This window comes from Tachysurus fulvidraco, chromosome 9 (assembly GCF_022655615.1).
Source record: "Tachysurus fulvidraco isolate hzauxx_2018 chromosome 9, HZAU_PFXX_2.0, whole genome shotgun sequence".
Classification (NCBI taxonomy): domain Eukaryota; kingdom Metazoa; phylum Chordata; class Actinopteri; order Siluriformes; family Bagridae; genus Tachysurus; species Tachysurus fulvidraco.
In genome coordinates this window covers 18466531-18485987 of record NC_062526.1, presented here as the reverse complement: position 1 = coordinate 18485987, position 19457 = coordinate 18466531, and the positions used below count along the sequence as shown (strand labels likewise).

General features: G+C 43.1%; 3 protein-coding genes across 12 annotated transcripts; 2 read left to right on the top strand and 1 right to left on the bottom strand.

Annotated features, from left to right (window-relative positions):
• Window positions 1-1199: 1199 nt before the first annotated feature.
• ankle2 (ankyrin repeat and LEM domain containing 2) lies at window positions 1200-8249 on the top strand. 8 transcript variants are annotated; one of them, XM_047818469.1, is made up of 15 exons: window positions 1200-1288; window positions 1609-1656; window positions 1893-1996; window positions 2672-3057; window positions 3222-3416; window positions 3622-3815; window positions 4329-4517; window positions 4597-4719; window positions 4841-4913; window positions 5046-5215; window positions 5336-5442; window positions 5550-5740; window positions 5828-6377; window positions 6460-6591; window positions 7575-8249. In XM_047818469.1, the coding sequence occupies exons 4-15, from the start codon at window positions 2673-2675 to the stop codon at window positions 7786-7788; spliced, it is 2523 nt and encodes an 840-aa protein (XP_047674425.1). In that variant the 5' UTR covers window positions 1200-1288; window positions 1609-1656; window positions 1893-1996; window position 2672; the 3' UTR covers window positions 7789-8249. The 8 variants fall into 8 exon arrangements, with proteins under 8 accessions (XP_047674425.1, XP_027023942.2, XP_047674419.1 ...); XM_047818468.1 differs by lacking the exon at window positions 1200-1288 and having other exon boundaries at window positions 1377-1656; window positions 2669-3057; XM_027168141.2 differs by lacking the exons at window positions 1609-1656; window positions 1893-1996 and having other exon boundaries at window positions 1239-1288.
• Window positions 8250-9478: 1229 nt separating this feature from the next.
• Window positions 9479-13844, bottom strand: pgam5 (PGAM family member 5, serine/threonine protein phosphatase, mitochondrial). Of its 2 annotated transcripts, none has more exons than XM_027168144.2 (6): window positions 13240-13844; window positions 12541-12713; window positions 12093-12218; window positions 11871-11959; window positions 11342-11475; window positions 9479-10755 (listed from the first exon to the last, which is right to left on the bottom strand). In XM_027168144.2, the coding sequence occupies exons 1-6, from the start codon at window positions 13422-13424 to the stop codon at window positions 10605-10607; spliced, it is 858 nt and encodes a 285-aa protein (XP_027023945.1). In that variant the 5' UTR covers window positions 13425-13844; the 3' UTR covers window positions 9479-10604. The 2 variants fall into 2 exon arrangements, with proteins under 2 accessions (XP_027023945.1, XP_027023946.1); XM_027168145.2 differs by having other exon boundaries at window positions 11342-11472.
• Window positions 13845-14301: 457 nt separating this feature from the next.
• poli (polymerase (DNA directed) iota) lies at window positions 14302-19439 on the top strand. 2 transcript variants are annotated; one of them, XM_027168142.2, is made up of 9 exons: window positions 14302-14450; window positions 16053-16169; window positions 16286-16450; window positions 16872-17015; window positions 17147-17383; window positions 17557-17735; window positions 17887-17978; window positions 18083-18216; window positions 18313-19439. In XM_027168142.2, the coding sequence occupies exons 1-9, from the start codon at window positions 14402-14404 to the stop codon at window positions 19194-19196; spliced, it is 2001 nt and encodes a 666-aa protein (XP_027023943.1). In that variant the 5' UTR covers window positions 14302-14401; the 3' UTR covers window positions 19197-19439. The 2 variants fall into 2 exon arrangements, with proteins under 2 accessions (XP_027023943.1, XP_027023944.1); XM_027168143.2 differs by lacking the exon at window positions 14302-14450 and having other exon boundaries at window positions 16047-16165.
• The last annotated feature ends 18 nt before the right edge of the window (window positions 19440-19457 follow it).

Genomic DNA, 19457 nt, shown 5'->3' with positions numbered 1-19457 from the left:
CAGTCTTCTCCTTGCATGAGCTGAAAGTTTAGAGGGACGGCCAGGTCTTGGTAGATTTGCAATGGTCTGATACTCCTTCCATTTCAATATTATCGCTTGCACAGTGCTCCTTGGGATGTTTAAAGCTTGGGAAATCTTTTTGTATCCAAATCCGGCTTTAAACTTCTCCACAACAGTATCTCGGACCTGCCTGGTGTGTTCCTTGTTCGTCATGATGCTCTCTGCGCTTTAAACGGACCTCTGAGACTATCACAGTGCAGGGGCATTTATACGGAGACTTGATTACACACAGATGGATTCTATTTATCATCATTAGTCATTTAGGTCAACATTGCATCATTCAGAGATCCTCACTGAACTTCTGGAGAGAGTTTGCTGCACTGAAAGTAAAGGGGCCGAATAATTTTACACGCCCAATTTTTCAGTTTTAGATTTGTTAAAAAAGTTTGAAATATCCAATAAATTTCATTCCACTTCATGGTTGTGTCCCTCTTCTTGTTGATTATTCACAAAAAATTACAGTTTCATATCATTATGTTTGAAGCCTGAAATGTGGCAAAAGGTCGCAAAGTTCAAGGGGGCCGAATACTTTCGCAAGGCGCTGTAAATGTGCTAAATCTTTTTGTTCCTTTTATTCATATTAAGAAAGACTTCCCATGTGGAAAGAAGGCAGTCTGTGAGCAGTGAATGCACAGGGACAAGGGGTGAATACTTATGCACTGTAAGAAGTGCTCTTTGGTGTGTTTATTGACCTGTATCCGTGTACCAGTGACTCAGCTGATCTGCAGTCAGGAGAAGTTTGTTCCTGCACCAGAGAGGGATCTGGGTTCAAGTCTTCAGTGTCAGGTTTCAGCTCTGAAGGTAAGCAGCAGTTGGACAGTCATCCCCTTCTCATGGATTAAATCTGTACCTACTGCAGCTGCCCGTATTCTCGGCCCCCTACTTTCGTCTTTGCAGAGGTTATTAATTTTAAAAAATGCAGTCTAAGGTTTGTTTGTTTTTTTTTATTGCATTTTATTATATAAATTTGTATTTTATTTTATTGTATTTATTTTTTATTTATATTTAATTTTATTTTATTTATGCTGAAAGGAGGATTTTCTGCCTGTGCTGGCTGCTTACCGGATGGGGGAGGAGCTAAAGCGGCTTTAGGGCGTGTTTATAAAAATGATTGACATGCTGCTTATACAAATATTCTGGAGTGAAATGAAACGGGTTTCTCAGTCAAATAATACACGTATTTTGAGGCCGTGATGTCGTGCTCTACACATCTGCAGCTTTTTAATAAGTAAGAAATGGGTTTTCGTAGCACTTTTAATGCTATTTTAAATGAATTTCAAGTAATGACGAGTAATGATCAGAGGTGGCGCTGGTGGACCTCTGCAATGCAAAAGTAGCGAAGAAGAGCCTACCGGAAGTGCGTGTGTGCTAAGCGTGCTTTACTGTCAGTTTAAACCGGATAGATTTTTCAGGCGAAAATAAAACACGGAATTTCAACCTATTATTCGTTGGTGAATTGGGTTTGTGGATATAGCGTAAGAAACGTCTGAGCATTTTTTGCATTATTTCTAACGCTTATTTAAAATGCTGCTAAATGTGGTTCCCAAGGTAACGGCTGTACTTTAAAGTGAGACCGAGAGGAATTCCAGAGGAAAGGTGAGTTTTACTGTAGCTTTTAACGTGTCTGTAGATGAACAACATGTTAAAGGTTTACTAGTTTAACAGATGTGATGATGTTGTCCATCGGATGAACTGCCGTTCGAATCCGTGAACATTCGTTGTGCGCATGCGCAGGACTGCTAAAGGTCTAGCGGCTGCGCATGCGCGGGGCCGCTTGTAAACAATGCGCGTCTCAGATTGTCCTTTTTGCATTGTGCGTCCTTTCTGAACAGCTGCGACTCGCATCAGATCCGGATATTTTTTCCGTCATGCAGCACAGGCGGAGGTTTTAATCCGTCCTGAATGGTGGAGCGCTCACGAGGCCGCCGAGAAACCGGTACCGTCACCTCCACGCGCACAAAAGCGGTGTTTGACATTACTAAGGGTGTGACACGTCTGTCTCTGCTGTCCTGAACTTCTAACACAACTGACAATAATGCAGCTCCTCTTCCACTTTATACTCCTCTTCTCAGCTGCTACAGAGCCAGCAGTCTGTCTGCATGCACACTATACTGTACAGCTCACTATACAGCTCACTAGCTCACTGGTGTGCTCTGGATTTTAGCATCTTCATCTCTTTCTGCTGCACCTGGAGCAGAAGTCACATTAATGATCTCAGCACTTTTCCTTTCTCTGTGAGAAAACAGCACACCGGTTCACTCTGTTAACTTACATTTGAAGTCTGAACGCAAATGCTAATGTGGTAAATGTATAAATACAAATTTTGAATTTTACATAGGAAAAATAAAATTGGAAAAGACCTGAGAGAAAATTTTACCAGCTGATCTGATTGTATATGAAGTTTCTTTAGGCTTTCATTTTTGTGTTTGTAATTTTTTTGTTGTTGTTGAGAAATTAGTTTAATCTCTCCAAAGACTGACTATACAGATCTGTGACTTTATGTGTAGACAGACTGCTTTAACTGAAAATGTGTTTCTTGTATCATGTAAATCGGCTGTCCTTAGACTCTGGCTATTAGTGTGTCGCGTAAACAGATTATTTTTCTCAGCAGCATGGAGGCCGCTTTGACCCGACTGAAGTCTCTGAGTGCTGACGAGCTCAGGGAGGAGATCCTCAAAGCCAACCTGAAGTGCGGCCCCATCACGGCCACCACGCGCACCGTATTTGAGCGAAAACTGGCTCGTGCCCTTGTAGAGAATGCCGGACTCTCCGCCTCTCAATCTGGAGACGCGACCGCAACCCCCGGCGCCACCCTGGTTGAAGAGGTGGACGTTGGGTACCATCTGGGCCTCAACCCGCCTGAGGAGGAGCCGCTGGGCGAGAAGAGTGTGTCACCCTCACGACATGATGTACAGACACCAAGCAGAACACCACAGATCACACCGACGCTGTACTATGGAGTGTGTCCAATGTGGGAGGACGTATTGGCCAGAAACGGTGAGATGATTTGGTGTGAGACAACAGAGCCACTCACTACACCACTGTTCACTTCAGACACCATGGTGCAATAGTATTATTATTGGTTAATAAAATGATCGAGTTCGAATGCGATGTATATGAAGTATTATTTTGTAAAGTATGCATGTTTTTGCTCTGTGCAGAGAGGGTTCACGTGTACACGGAGAAGAAGGAGGCTCTGCAGGCGGTGAAGATGATGAAGGGTGCTCGCTTCAAGGCCTTTTCTACTCGAGAGGATGCTGAGAAGTTTGCCAAGGGTTTGTGTGATTACTTTCCCTCCCCGAGCAAGTGCGCCCCCTGTGTGTCCCCTGTGAAAACCGCCCTCTTCTTCGGCAAAGGTGAGACGCACGTCTTCTTACCACCAAACACCACCAGCCTCACATCATGTACAAATAGAAACCCAGTGTTCTGTTAAAAACAAGCCTTAGAGTGAACTGACTGATTCACATCTATTTTTTAAAGGAGAACAGATCTGACTCATCACTTATCAAAAAAAATATGCTGTGTAATGAGAGAAGCTGCGATCGTTTGTCTGTCCATCAGAGAGCTTGTCTCTAGCGGAGACGGACGGGATAAACAGAGAAAAGGCGAACAGCTTCAAGAGTCCTCGTCCTCAGGACCTGACGGCGAGGTTGCGTGTGTGTGTAGAGCGAGGAGACGAAGCGCCTTTCAGCGAGCTTGTGTGGAGCAACCCACGCTATCTCATCGGCTCCGGGGACAACCCCACAGTGCTGCAGGTCCGAGCATAATCACACTGAACTGTATTAGTGTCTCAGCTCTGTTTATTACACATGACCTGATGTAAGTCATTTCAGGTTAGTGTTTGTCCTGTTAGTGTTACCCTGAGCTCTAGTGCTTAAGAAGTCATATAGCTGTGTATAGAAAGCTGAGTGCACCGGGGCGACCCCTGGTTCAGGGCCATTACCCCACTTTCAGCTCCAGATCAGAGACAGATACAGAATCAGAGGAACCTGTGTTTCAGGTGTACTCAGTAGCTGACTTTACTGTTAGTACACATCTGATCAAGGGTCTTGTGTCTTTGTACGGTTTAATTGGAAATGTTTCTAGATTGGATCACAACATGCAAGTTTTAATTCTTTTTTGTTTTGTCCCTGAGGAGTAGTGAGAAAGCATTACTGTAAAAAATAATACATTCCAGAGTTAATATGAAAACCTTTACACAGTTACTAATATAATGATCACAACAGTGTGATATATACCATGGGTAATATTGTGTGTGTGTGTTGTAGGAGGGCTGTAGGTATAACGTGATGCACGTGGCAGCAAAGGAGAATCAGGCAGGCATGGCTCAGCTGCTGCTGGACACTCTGGAGAATCCGGACTTTATGCGGCTGATGTATCCTGACGATACCGACAGCATGCTGCAGCAGCGCATCCGCTACATCGTGGACCTGTACCTCAACACGCCCGATAAAGCTGTGAGTCATGAGCTGTGATGATAGCTTCTTGTGTGTGTGTGTGTGTGTTTGTTGTAATAGAGTTGTGTTGTGTGTTCAGTGCTTCGAGACTCCTCTACACTTTGCTTGTAAGTTCGGTTGTGCGGCCGTGGTGAACGTCCTCTGCTCTCATCCCCACATCGACAAACACAGGAAGAACAAATATGGCCAGAAACCCTTCGAGGTGACTTCACCCACAATGCACTGCTGCTTGAAAAAAACACTAATAATACTACTACTACTACTAATAATAATAATAATAGTGTACCCCTCACTGATCAGATGCATTCATGCACTCTTTTCAGATTATTTGTGAACGAATGAAGGAAAAAAACAAAATCCCAGAAATCAAACAGAAGATTACAGAATATCTAGAAGGTAATGAAAATGTGTGCAGCTTCCATGATGTTGTGATTTAAATTGTTTGTTTCTTTAAACATGGTGATGGGTTTTGGTGACGTGATGATTGTGCCTGCTTATGTTCCTGAACTTGTTTCTGTTTGGTCACAGACCGGTGTTACGTGCCCCTCCTCCGAGCAGCCGATAACTCTGCACAGCCTGTGATCGGTGCTCCCTGGTCACCTGAGCCTATGGAAAACCTCTCACCCCTGTTACCCAGAAGCCCCCGAGAACCCGTAATGACAGTGAGGGCCTTCGCCGGCCCACTGAGCCCCTCTAAGGTGAGTTTCATCTCAGTTTGCCTTGTCTGCCTTTATCTCTGCACACTTACTCTTCACTTGTTTTTGTGCTTCTCAGAGTAAAAGTGCGGCCTAATGTGTGTTCGTGCTTGTGTTCATCAGGCGGATGAGTTCCGGAGAGTGTGGAAGACGCCCCCTAGAGTGCGGGCGGAATATTTCCACCATATCCTCAAATCTGACCCTGAGCGTGGAGCAGAGAGAGTTGGCAGGTCGGTGTGGTGAGAGCTAACACTCTTGCTGTGTATGTAACTAACATGCTAGCTGTGTTCATTCAGCTGCTGTTTTAGCCTCACTGCTGCGTGCGGGTTTGTTTCAGAGACCTGGCACGTGAGCTAGGACACCCCTGGGCTGAGTACTGGGATTTCCTGGACAGTTTTGTGGACTTGGTATCAGTTGATGGTCTGCGGCGTTTGGAGGAATTCCTGAGCAAGAAGGACTTCAGTGAGCGAACTCAAGACCAGGCTGGAGAACTCAATAACTGCAACAAGTTCAGAACTCCTTCTCCTGGTAGAGAACACACACACATACACACACACAGTAGAGTTGTAGGTGTTCTGTACTTGTGTGTGACATGTGTGTGTAATAACATTTCAGGAAAGCAGAAGAAGTTCAGTAACTCTGTGTCTGTGGGAGCGTTTTTGGACGAGACTGATATCTCACTAGAGGAGATGAAGAACCGGCAGAATGCAGCACTCACCAGCATCTCCTCCTCCTCCTCCTCTTGCTGCTCTAAAGATGACCAGGGTAAGCGGGGCTTCCACATCCTGCCTGTCTCACAAGACTCCGCCCTCATCGAGCCCCGGAAGCCCGTCTCTTCCTGCCCGCCGTCACCCATCTCCAACCTGATGGCGGAGTTTGAGCGCATGACGCTGTGTGACCACCCGCATGGAGACGGGCAGGAAGGGGCGGAGCTTTCGAGTGTGAGTTCGGATGAGTACTTCCTGGCACAGGAGAGCGTGGAGGAGCAGAGAGCGAGGACACGACTGGGATCAAATGGTGAGCGAGTGATCTGTTCGCGCTCCAGATCATGGGATCATGGAAGCTCTGCCTCCTCCTCCTCTGGATCGTATAGATCATTGGACTGTTCGAATGACCTCATCATGACCACACCCCCTCAAGTTAGAAGAGGACTGTTTATTGAGGGGTGAGTCAGCTAGCAGTGGGCTCTGTATTGTTATTTTGTCTTGGGTTAGCATGTTTGACGTTAGCATTGTGTCTCCACACAGAGACGCTCCCTCCAGACTGGACCGTGATGTTTTCTTTGCGCTGGGAGCCACAGAAATCGACCCGCTCAAATATCCCAGCATTCACAAGTGGAAAAGCACCATGGAGTCGTACAGCAGCGCCGAGATGCAGAGGTATGTGTGTCGTCTGCTAATCTAGCTATTTACTGCTAATCTATCTACTGCTAATCTGTTAAGTTATAATCCGCTAATAAGTTAGGGATGTGGTAGATCATGGGTCATGGGTTCGAACCCCAGGTCCACCAAGCTGCCACTGCTGGGCCCCTGAGCAAGGCCCTTAACCCTCAGTTGTAAGTCACTGTGGATAAGGGTGTCTGCTAAATGCTATAAATGTAATCCAGCATCAGTTCTACTAATCTATCTATTACTAACCTACGTATCTACTACTAATCTAACTGTCCATTACTAATGTAACTGTCTACTACCGATCTAACGATGTACTACTAATCCAGGGTCCACTACTAACTATCTACTACTAATCTAACCATCTACTACTAATCTATTTATTACTAATCCAACTGTCCACTACTAATCTAACTGTCTTCTAATAATCCGGCCGTCCAATGCTAATCCAGCTGTCCACTGCTAATCGAAATATTCACTACTAATTCGGGCCGTACGCTACTAAACTAACTGTCTACTAATAATATAACTATCCACTGCTAATCTAACTATTCACTACTAATCTAACCATCTACTGCTAATCTGTCCACTACTAATCTAACTGCCTACTACTAATCTAACTGCCTACTACTAATCTAACTGCCTACTACTAATCTAACTGTCCACTGCTAATCTAACTGCCTACTACTAATCTAACTGCCTACTACTAATCTAACTGCCTACTACTAATCTAACTGCCTACTACTAATCTAACTGTCCACTGCTAATCTGTCTACTACTAATCTAACTGCCTACTACTAATCTAACTGTCCACTGCTAATCTGTCTACTACTAATCTAACTGTCCACTGCTAATCTGCCTACTACTAATCTAACTGTCCACTGCTAATCTAACTGCCTACTACTAATCTAACTGTCCACTGCTAATCTAACCATCCATTACCACTTCAATATAAGAGCGTGTATTTGTTGCAGTTGGCAGACTCCAGCCATGATAAAGACTCACTCCAGGCTTCAGTCTCTGACTCCCGGTTCTCCTGTGAGTCGTTACAGTCCGGTTAGGCACGCCTACTCGCCGGACCACTCCAGTCCTGGACGCTACAGCCCTGCGCACTGTAGCTACAGTCCCACCCATACCAGTTACATCCAGCGCATTCGGCTCAAGCACTTGGGAGACTCGCCGATTTAACAAAAGCTCGTCTGTGTCCGTCCTCCTCAAACACACGCAGCTTCACCACAGGACTTTACCGGGGAGACGTTCAGCGTGAACTGGTACACCGTAGTGTATATTTTTAAACACTTGTCCTTTTCTTATATATATATATATGTGTGTGTGCGCGTGTGCCTGTGTGTGTGTGTGTAAAAGTGTAGGTACGAGTGTTGATTTGTATCCGTAATTATTTATGGGTGATGCAGAAATAATGCGATTCACCCGGTACTCTGAGGTGTTAGAGAAAACTAGCTGAATACAGAAAGCTCCTGAATTAATTGTGATGTAACTCTGCACAACGTTCTGCGGTGAAGAGACCGGACAGTCCTGGTTACTCGTGTCCGTCTGTTTCCTTACAACAATAACTGGAATAACGTCTCATTTGGACGATACGTTTCATTTCTCTTTTATTTCCCTTCAGTAATAAATATGTTCCTTAATCAGAAGTGTGGTTTATTTTAGCACTTCAGCGGTTTTCAGAGCACACGGTAACGACGATCATCATCTACACAATATTTACAGTGGAGAGGCGTGGCCTGGGGTGAGGGGTGGGGTTATCGACCAGCACATTCTTACTGCACAGTATAAACAGCACAACTAATCTCACTCCAGGGACAACCTTTTTTTTTTTTTTTAAACAACCATGTAAGCCATGTTTCATCTTGTCACACAAGAAAAGCACTTTTTAATTATCCTTTTAAAAAGAAATGTAAAAAAAACCTTTTTTGTGGTTCTGAGAGTGTTTAGTGCCTTTTGATGGTGAACACCCACACACACACACAGAGCACATTTCTGTGCAGAAGAAGAGACCATAGTAAAGTAGTGTGTGTGTGTGAGAGAGAGAGAGAGATGCTTGTCATTTTTATTCGTGCGTGTTCTCACCCTGTTGCATGATTTGGACCTGTTTTATTTCCTGACGGAGGAGAAAAGTTCTTTGATGTACTACTGAGAGACAGAAATAAAGTGTGTAGCATCTCGTATACCTGATGAAGTCTTTCTTCAGCTGGAGTGTGTGTTTGGGCTGAGTGTTAATTATTGTGCCTCTGTCAAGATTTCAACAAATCCTTAGACGAAGCTTAAAAATAAATCCTTAGTTTCGTTCATAGTCTATTGGTATGTGAAACGGTCACTAAAATTAATTCTAATCACAGCCTTGTATTTAGTTTAACCTCAAGAACTCACAGTAAACCTGCAACATTCAAATTTCAATTTCATATGTACAGGGTTTGTTAAGGAGCTTGAGAGCTAGACAGCAGTAAATGCTTCACTTGAATCAAACTCCGAGCATGAGACGTGTATTTCTCCACTAATTACAGTCATTAAAATATACAGATTCTGAGTAAGTTACAAGGTTTAGTGTGTGACAGAACAAACAAACAGTGCATCGCTGTGAATTTGGGGAAAAACCTTAAAGTCAAAATTTCAAGTTCATTATTGAGATTAATGCACACACAGATGTTTAGGTTTCACCTGAATATAACACTCGAAACTTGGATACGAGACATTAATTCTACACTAATTACACTCATTAAATATACAGATGTTATATATTTATATATTGTTTCCATCTTCGAGTCTCATGTCCACTGTGGACTTGTGAAAATGTGCGGAAGGGAAAGACGAACATTTGCTGTGACGTTAACGTGAATGAGACACACAGACTGTCAAATGAACCTTTACTTTTTAATTGAATTCTCAAAATCAAAAATGCTGTAAAACGTGCAGACGCTTTTAAAACAACGAACAAGTTCTCTTGACTGACGAGCCTGCCTCATACAAAATATAACACGCACACACACGAGACGAGTGCTGGCTTTCAGAAGAACATTTGGATTCAGATTAAAGGTCGAGGTGTGTTCTGATCGCTGACAAGAAACGATCATTAAAAAGCTGCATTAAGTAACTCACTGAACTGAATGAATGCTGGCAGGAGCGTGAGATTTGATTTGTCTGTTGTTTCTCCCTCGTACTTCTACGCTGAGTAGAATTATGGGATTGGGGAACAGAAAAGCAGAATTTCCTGCTCCACATCAAGGCCTCTGGTTTTTATTTGTTTGGTTTTTTTTTAAATCAAACCTCGCTTTTAGAAAAAAACAACCCTGATCAGGGGTAAGTATCAGGGTTAGAAACACAATAACTAAATACACGTATGATGCTGGTTCTCCCAGGTTTAAGACCCGAGTTCATGAAGAGAAACCTGATGCTTTACTTCCTCATTAATCCGATATGACAACAGAACAATACTGTAACCACAAACACACCACCACACCACAGAAACGCTGTAAACACGAGTCAAGACATCAATATTATCAGTTAGAGATCTCAAAATGCTAGAAATTTCAGCTCAGCACTCCAAATCACTCTAGACACTAATCAGAACCGGATCAGAATGAAAAGTGAGTCAAAAATAAAATGGTAATCAAATGAAAACTGAACAGAACAAAATCTGAGTCAGTTCAGTGAATCCGAATGAGATCAAAAATGAATCCGGACCAAAAATGTAAACAAACCTGATATCTGAAATGAATCAAAATGGAAAGAGATCAAAACTGAATCAGAAACAGTTCAAGACAGATGAACCAATACTGAATCAGAACAATATAAATAAATATAAATTATGAATCAGTACTGAGTCACTTTGCTCTTCTGATACTGTGATCAGTTAATAATCAGGTGATCTGTAAGATGTTGACTAAAAGCAGGAAACCTAGTCTCTGTAAGGCTAATGCTGTGGTACTGTGTGAGAGACCAGGTTCTGAGTGGGACGGTTCTGGTTCAGAAGAGGATCAGGAGTGTCAGGTGCGCGTCACTTTGTCGGGTGGCATGAAGCCGGAGTCTCCAAGTGCCCGTAGTGCCACCCTGCCGCTCGGACGGATGGTGAGCCACGTGATGCTGCCGTTATTGAGACCCAAACGGAGCCAGCCCTCAGGAGGAAACTGTAGAGCTCTGCAACACACACACAAGAAATAAATCAGCTTCATTCAGGGAACACTGAATGCTCAAAAAAAAACTGTTTACAGTAAACAGTAACTCAATCTTTTTATTCAGAATAAGAGGAGAAACCAGAAATGACTCCATTTGAGAATAAATTTATAAGCTAAGTAATTCAGAAAATATTAAGAACCAAATCAGATTAGAAATGAATTAGATATGGTTCAGAAACTGATTTGAACTACATTACTGAATCAAAATTGGACCACAAATGAGAATCAGACTAAAAGTGACTCAGAATCAGATCAGAAATGGCTCAGAATCAGATCAGAAATGGCTCAGAATCCAATCAGAAATGGCTCAGAATCAAATCAGAAATGGCTCGGAATCAAATCAGAATTGATTCAGAACCTTATTAAAAAAAAAAAACCTTTAAGTGTTTGTTGATGTTTGCAGATGACCGTGATGTTCACAATGAAATTCATGGTCACATACCATTGCTTTCTATGGAAGCCACATACACAGCCAAGTTTGATGTATAAATCCCTGATTTATACACAAAAATGTACACAAACATGCACAAATACACACACACACACACCTGCACACAAAATAGCGAATGACGTTAGCATGACAGACGATGATCTCGTAGCTGTCCTCCTTCTGCTTGGGTTCAGCTCGGTGGATGTAACGGCGGAACGCTGCCTCAATTCGAGCGCCATCCTCGTGGTACTGCTGAAAGCGACACACACAGTCACGTATACACACACAAAGTCACATATACACTTGTACGCACAGAATCTCACACACACACACACAAAACAAAGCTGGCAAAACTCTTCAGCTACCAGAGGATGTGTAATTTCTGGATCAAAATACAAACTGATTTAGATTAAATCTGAGCCAATAGACTGCCATATCACGCACACACACACACACACACACACACACACACACACACACAGCTCAGATGTTGCCACCACTTTGTATTTTATATTGTGGTAGCATGTGATCTATGGTGGACATTTTATAAATGTATTTTGGATGTAACACTGTTATTTATAATCTGTTCCACCCTGATGGGGTGTGTGTGTGTGTGTGTGTGTGTGCGCGCGTGCACACGCACTGACCACAGCCTCAGGTTTCCAGTGACTGACAGGAGGAACAGGTTCGATGGGAGCACCTTCTCGCAGCAGATCACAGCTTACCAAATCCACTCCTAAAACACACACACACACACACACACACACACACACACACACACACACACACACACACACACACAGATGAGGGTGAAAGCCCTGAAGCTTGGAGCTTGTAAGCAGTACATGTTACCATGATGTGTGTGTTACCTGGCAAGTGTGTGCTGATGATCTGAGCCGTCTCGGTGGCTCGTGTCATGCTGGAGTGGATCAGAATGTCGTAGTTCAGGCCGAGAGAGGACAGCCTCTGTCCCGTCAGCTCCGCCTGCTCACGGCCTGCACACGAGACACACAACACCAGCATTAACACTAAGTGTGTTCCCTGTTACAGAAATCACAGTTATTCTTATGTCGCGATTCTAGCTGTATTGTAGCGACACTCCAGTCTGACATGAGAATTGAAAGCAGTGATGAAATCCAGGTGTCATGTTTCTCATTCAGGTGACTAAAACAATTACATGAGTGTTTTTTGAGTCTTATGAAACTAAAGTACAGTTTCCTGGTGCATTTCTGGTTTCAGGTCTTGTTTTGCAGCTGCATAGTCTGGAGCTGTCACTGAGGTGATGTTCCGCTGAGCCCCAGCGTGTTGTAGCTCTACCTAAATCTGTGAGCTTCCTCTCCTTGTCCGAGCCACCACTCAGGTTGTACTGCGAGTGTCTGATGAGGAAGATGTGGCGTGTGGCTGTGGGCTTGTTATTCTCCACCTGCAAGCCGGTCTCATCTCCCACACTTCCTTTCTTCTTGGTGTTGTTCATGGAGGACGGCTCTCTCCTGGACGGACACACACACACACACACACACTTCTTATTTTGGACAACACTGGTGAGAGAATGACTTGTTACAGGCTGCTAGAACACATGCAAAAAAAGGAAAACACACACACACACACACATACACACACACGTACATATACACACACATACATACATACATACTGTATAAACACACATATACACATACACACACACAGGACATTGCAGCTTGCACTAGCCCGCTACAGCTGCTTGACTTTGAATGCCTCCTGTTGCACATGTACAATATCAAGGGAAGCATTGTACAGTCCAAATATTTATATTTATTTCTTGAATGCATTGTTTGTACTGATGGCATAGTCCGTACCTGCCCCTGCTTCGTTGTTGTTTTATGTTTGTAAGTATGTTGCACCGTTGACCTGTTAGACACGACTCTAGACTGTTAGACTCATTCCAAAGCATGTCTCAACATGTAGCGGAATGACAATAAAGCTAACGAACTTGAACAAACACATACACACACATACATATACACAAACACATACTTATCCCAGTTATAATCCCAGTGGTTGTTGGAAGCTGTGGGTTGAGCTGCATGAAGCACGTCACTGAATCCAGGCTTAAACCGCACAACCTCCCGGTGTTGATCAGTAAAATATGCGCACGCGACCACCACAGCAGATCCTCCTGCAAACCCGAACGCGAGCTTCGCCGCCCTGCGGAATGACATCACTACCAGCAGTAACGACGCCGCTATAAAGCCTTTATAACTCTTATATAGACCTGTGTGAGAGCCCCGGCGCCCCTATACAGTAGATTAGATCTCAGAAGCGCGTGACGCCGGTCGCTTCCGGTTTCTTATATCACAGTGGACTTCTCTACAAAAATCCGTCGTTATCTTCTTCTGTAATGTTTTATGGCGTTTGGAGAATCGGTTTATGGTGTAAATTGCGCCACCTATAGAGCTGGAGTGTGGAGAGTAGGTGTTGAAGAGGAAAAAACACAAACACGCAAACCACCAAAAACGCATATATTCTTCCTCTTCTTCCTCTTCTTCCTCTTCTTCCTCTTCTTCCTCTTCTTCCTCTTCTTCCTCTTCTTCCTCTTCTTCCTCTTCTTCCTGCAGAAAACACGACAAATGAAAGCAAAAGTCCGTATTTTCGTTATGAAATTTCCCTACAACACCAGCAGATGGCAATAGAGGATTATCTAAAAATGGGTGTGTCTCAAATCGACTCATAAGCACTGGTTTAGTTTCTAATCAAACAGATTTTACTTTCCTTCTTTTGATTTTGCTCTCTATTTTGTTTGTAAATATAATTAAATATAAAATAATTAACAAATAAATATCCTTTGTGTTTTTAAAACGTTATTTAAAAACAATAAAAATTTCCAGGCTGTGTGCGTAGCTGATTCTAATATTAATATTTGGGGGGGGGATAAGTTTGTGATTATTTACATTTTAAGCTAGAAAACAAAAAATAAACAAAGGAAAATGTAAATAGGACAAAAACGGTATTGAGATGATTAAATATAGTATTTTAATTAGGTTTAGGATGAATGTGTATGCACTGTAACACCAGGGATCTGTGATTGTGTACTGATGATTTGACATGCACCCTGTGTTATCCGCACTGCGCATACGCAGAAAAAGCCAGTTTATTCAAATGGCGGTGTTTTAGTTTCACAAACTGAGCTGATGGAGTGATGGAGATAGCAGAGGAAGAGGACAATGAGTGGACGACTCTGGACACTGGTATTAACAATATCTCTGACCTTCTCACCTGATGTGTCACTGATGTTTATCTGTCAACTGGGTTATAGTATGTATGTGTAGTGTAGTGTAGTGTAGTGTAGTGTAATGTAATGTAGTGTAGTGAAATATAGTGTAATGTTATGTAATGTAGTGTAATGTATTGTAGTGTAGTGTAATGTATTGTACTTTAATGTATTGTAGTGTAATGTAATGTAACGTAGTGTAATGTAGCAGGCCCGGCTCCACGGGGGGGCCAGTGGGCCTTGTCCACCCAATCAGAGGCTTGGCCCACCCTGGCCCCACACCACATAACAGCCAATCACAAAATTGGTGCGATATTCAATTCACCTCAAGATACGTTATTTTCTAATTTCTGCCCAACCCCCTTTTTTCCCCTCCTAGACAGACAGACTTAGCTCATTCATTCACATTCACGCAACCTTTGAGGTAAATGGACGTGCTTATAAAGCAATAAACGACACACAGTAACTTTATTAGAACTGTTAGTGAACTTGATTAACACACTATATAGAGCCTAATAAAATACAACATGTACAAATTTCTTGTTCTTACAGTTCATGCTTCACTCAAGTAACAGGTTTGTTCTAGTTGATGTAAATAGTTATTTTGAAAGAATTGCCCCTATTTATCAAATCTAAAGTTTCTTAATTGATACAAGATCTGTTAAGGGGTCAAAAAAATTACAAATGCAAAAAGGGAGAATGTAAAAATAAACATGTTAACCCTTTATATATATATATATATATATATATATATATATATATATATATATATATATATATATATATATATATATATATATATATATATGTGTGTGTGTGTGTGTGTGTGTGTATTACACTACATTACACTACACTACATTACACGACACTACAGTATAATACATTACATTATGTAATGTAGTGTAGTGTAATGTATTGTAGTTTAATGTAGTGTAGTATAATGTAGTGTTGTGTAGTGTAATGTAATGTATTGTAGTTTAATGTAATGTAGTGTAGTGAAGTGTAACGTAGTGTAGTGTAGTGTAATGTACTGTGGTGTAATGTATTGTAGTTTAATGTAATGTAGTTTAATGTAATGTAGTGTAGTGTAATGTTGTGTTGTGTTGTGTGCTGTAGTGTAATGTAGTGTAGTGTAGTGTAATGTATTGTAGTTTAATGTAATGTAGTGTAGTGTAGTGTAATGTAGTGTAGTGTAATGCTCTGTACATTGTATTCACATCTTCACTCCCTATTCCCTACTCATTGCACACAATACTTGTAAAATGGCAGAACCTCTAAGGAGAATAGAAGTACACTGTAGTGTTGAGCAGTGAGTAAGTTTTCTCTTCTCTGTAAGTCACTGATGCTATTATTGTCTACTCTTTGAGGTAAAAAGCATTTCATCTGAATTCAAAGAGAGTTCAGGTTTCAGCTCTTCCTGTTTCATTGGTACAGAAGGTTTCAGGTTTCCAGAGGGGGGAGAGCTGAAGAACAGCTCAGGGCTGTGCTTGATGGATGGATGAAAGCCTAGCCAAAGAGATAAATAAGAAGACCACTGTATGGATGTATAGATTGATGAATGTTGTTTGTGTTGTTTCAGGATTCCCAGTTGGAAGTGTGAAGGACAATCCCAGAGTCATCCTGCACTTTGATATGGACTGTTTCTACGCTCAGGTGGAGATGATACGTAATCCAGGCCTGCGCTCCAAACCTGTGGGTGAGAACTTTAGTAATGTCTCACCGATTGTGCGCAGTGTTTTTGAGACACAGGCGCTGTGTTCTGGTGTGTGACTTTTTGGGATGCTTGTTTGGGATGTTTGATTTCTATTACAGGAGTGCAGCAGAAGTACCTCATCGTCACCTGTAACTACATAGCAAGGGAGCAGGGTGTGTTCAAGATGATGTCTGTAAAGGAGGCTCTGGAGAAGTGTCCTGACCTGGTGCTGGTCAGGGGAGAAGATCTCAACGTCTACAGAGAGACCTCCTACAAGGCCACAGGTAACACACACACACACACACACACACACACACACACACACACACACACACACACACACACACGTCTGCTGTGTGTGAAATGGGAATATAAAGATGAACAGATGGAGAGACAGAGTGATACATCCATGTAGATGTCCACTATGAAATATGCATAGATGGATAGACAGATGAATGTATCAACAAATATATGGATAGAAAGATTAAGGGATGTGTGGAGAGATAAATGGATAGCAAGATAGACAGATGGATGGATGAGATATATATAGAGAGAGATGTGTATGAACGAGATATGGATTGTGGGATGGATGTATGGATGAAGGAAAGATAGACAGATAGCTACAGATGAATAGATTGAGAGGTGAAAGGTTGAACAGATGATGTGTGTCTGTGTATGTATACACTCATGTATGTTTGTGTTTAGAGCTGCTGATGTCCTACTGCCCTCTAGTAGAGAGGTTGGGCTTAGATGAGAACTTTGTGGATGTGACGGAGCTGGTGGAGAGCAGAAGGAGGAACACAGACATCTCTGAGCTCTCGTTTGTTGGTCACATCTACAAACATGATGGTGAGGAAATCACTCAAACATACACACAAAACACTGATGACATTACACTGTGGGTGACGCTGATGTCACAGTGCAGGTGATCCCTCGATGACGGTTAAACCCCGTGTGTGTGTGTGTGTGTGTGCATGCAGTCTCCAGCGTTTCCATACAGGACCATGTGAGTCTGGCTCTCGGCTCAGTCATAGCGTGTGAGCTGCGGGAGGCGCTTTTCTCCAGACTGAGCCTGACCTCCTGTGCTGGTGTGGCTAACAGCAAGCTCTTAGCTAAGCTGGTGTCTGGGACGTTCAAACCCAACCAGCAGACCACACTGCTGCCTCAGAGCGTCTCCCAGCTGATGAGCAGCCTGAACGGAACGAGCGGAGTGCCGGGTAACTCCACCTCCTCTCACACTTCCTGCTATGTTATCGCACCTGTCTCAAAATACACGCACTGTGTTGACACTGTAATATGTGCACACTGTCTGATTGTGTGTGTGTGTGTGTGTGTGTGTGTGTGTGTGTGTGTGTGTGTGTGTGTGTGTGTGTGTGTGTGTGTAAAACAGGAATCGGTCACAGGACAGCTGAGAGACTGAAGGCTCTAAGTGTGTTCAGTGTCAGAGATCTGCAGCTTTTCCCTCTCAGACAGTTGGTGTGTGAGTTTGGAGAAGCTAATGCTAAACGCATTCAGAGCCTCGCCTGTGGTATTGATCTTTCACCTGTTACCCCTGCTGGTCCCCCACAGGTAACACCCCAGGAGTAACACCACTGAAGTGTGTGAAAGGTCTTTTACACTCCTGCAGTGGTATCAAAATCAAATAACCCGTTTTCTGAAGAACACACAAACACAGAGAGACAGACATACTGTGTGTGTGTGTGTGTGTGTGTTGTTACAGTCTCTGAGTGATGAAGACTCTTTTAAGAAAATCTCCACACTGAGTGAAGCAGAGAGTAAAATCACAGAGCTGCTGCTCAGTCTGAGTGAGAGGTGAGAGAGAGAAACGCTTTAAATAACACAACACACTAAAAAAAAATAAACTGAAACAACAACACACACTCTGTATGTTTGTGTGTGTGCGTGCATGTGTGTAGGATGCATAAGGACGGCAGGCTTCCTCAGACTCTGAAGCTGACTCTGAGGCGTAGCAGTGCACTGAGCCGCTGGTTCAGCCGAGAAAGCAGACAGAGTCCCATTCCAACACACACTGCACACAGGATCATTAATGGTACATACACACACACACACACACACACACACACACTGAACACAGGATTTTATTGTCCATGTCTCACATTTACAGTTTGTTTCTTTGTTTGTTGAGGCTGCTCAGAGGCGGTGCCTCAGCTGGTTTCCATGGCGATGAAGCTCTTACACAAACTGGTGGACGTCAGAGAGCCTTTTCACTTAACACTGCTGAATGTGTGCTTTACCAACCTGCAGACCAAACCCTCCAACAGGAACACCATCAGCTCCTTCTTCACCTCAACACACACCTCCACACACACCCCTACGCATAGCCCTACACACACCCGTTCACACACCTCCACACACAGTCTGTGTGACGCTCCTTACGGCTTTACACAACTAGAGGCTCTGTGTGAAACAATGACCCGCAATAACAACAAAGAAACATCATCATCACTGTTTTTTCAGCAGACAATCAAAGCCACTTCCTCTGTGCCTCCTGTACTGGAGTGCTCTGATCCCAGCAAGTTCACAGCAGATTCCATAAAATCTGTCATTGTTCCCGAGCTCCCCCCTGACGTGGACCCTGACGTGTTCAGAGCTCTCCCATGGCACATCCAGAGCGAGCTCATGTCCAGCTTCCAGGAGGATTCCATTGAGAGACAGGAGCATCGTATCAGTTCAGCTCTACCCACAGCACACGCTGATGACCTCATCACCCAGCCGAGCAGTGGGACAGAGGAGCTGGGTGATGTCAGTGCTGAAGAGCGTGTACCCGCTGATCATGATGTTCCTGACGTTCCTCCTAACGTAGATCCGTACGTGTTCTCCCAGCTTCCCCCAGACATGCAGAGGGAATTGCGCACAGAGTGGAGGCAGAGCAAACTCACACTCAAAATGTCACAGAAACACACAGCCAGACGCACAACCACCACTCGAGAAAAGAGACCTGTGGCGAAGCGCTCTAACAGCGGCAGCCTTCTCCAGTACTTCAAACCCTCATCAGATAAACGCTTCTGAATGTGTGAGTGAATATATATATATATATATATATATATATATATATATATATATATATATATATATATATATATATATGTGTGTGTGTGTGTGTGTGTGTGTGTGTGTGTGTGTGTGTGTGTGTGTGTGTGTGTGTGTGGAGACTCAGCTGAGATTGTGTTACTTTTCAGTAAGTTGTATGTTTATAAATATTTAGGAGGTTTTATATTAAAGGCTTGTTCATAAAACCCTGTGTCACCCTCATGTCATGTGTAATCATCA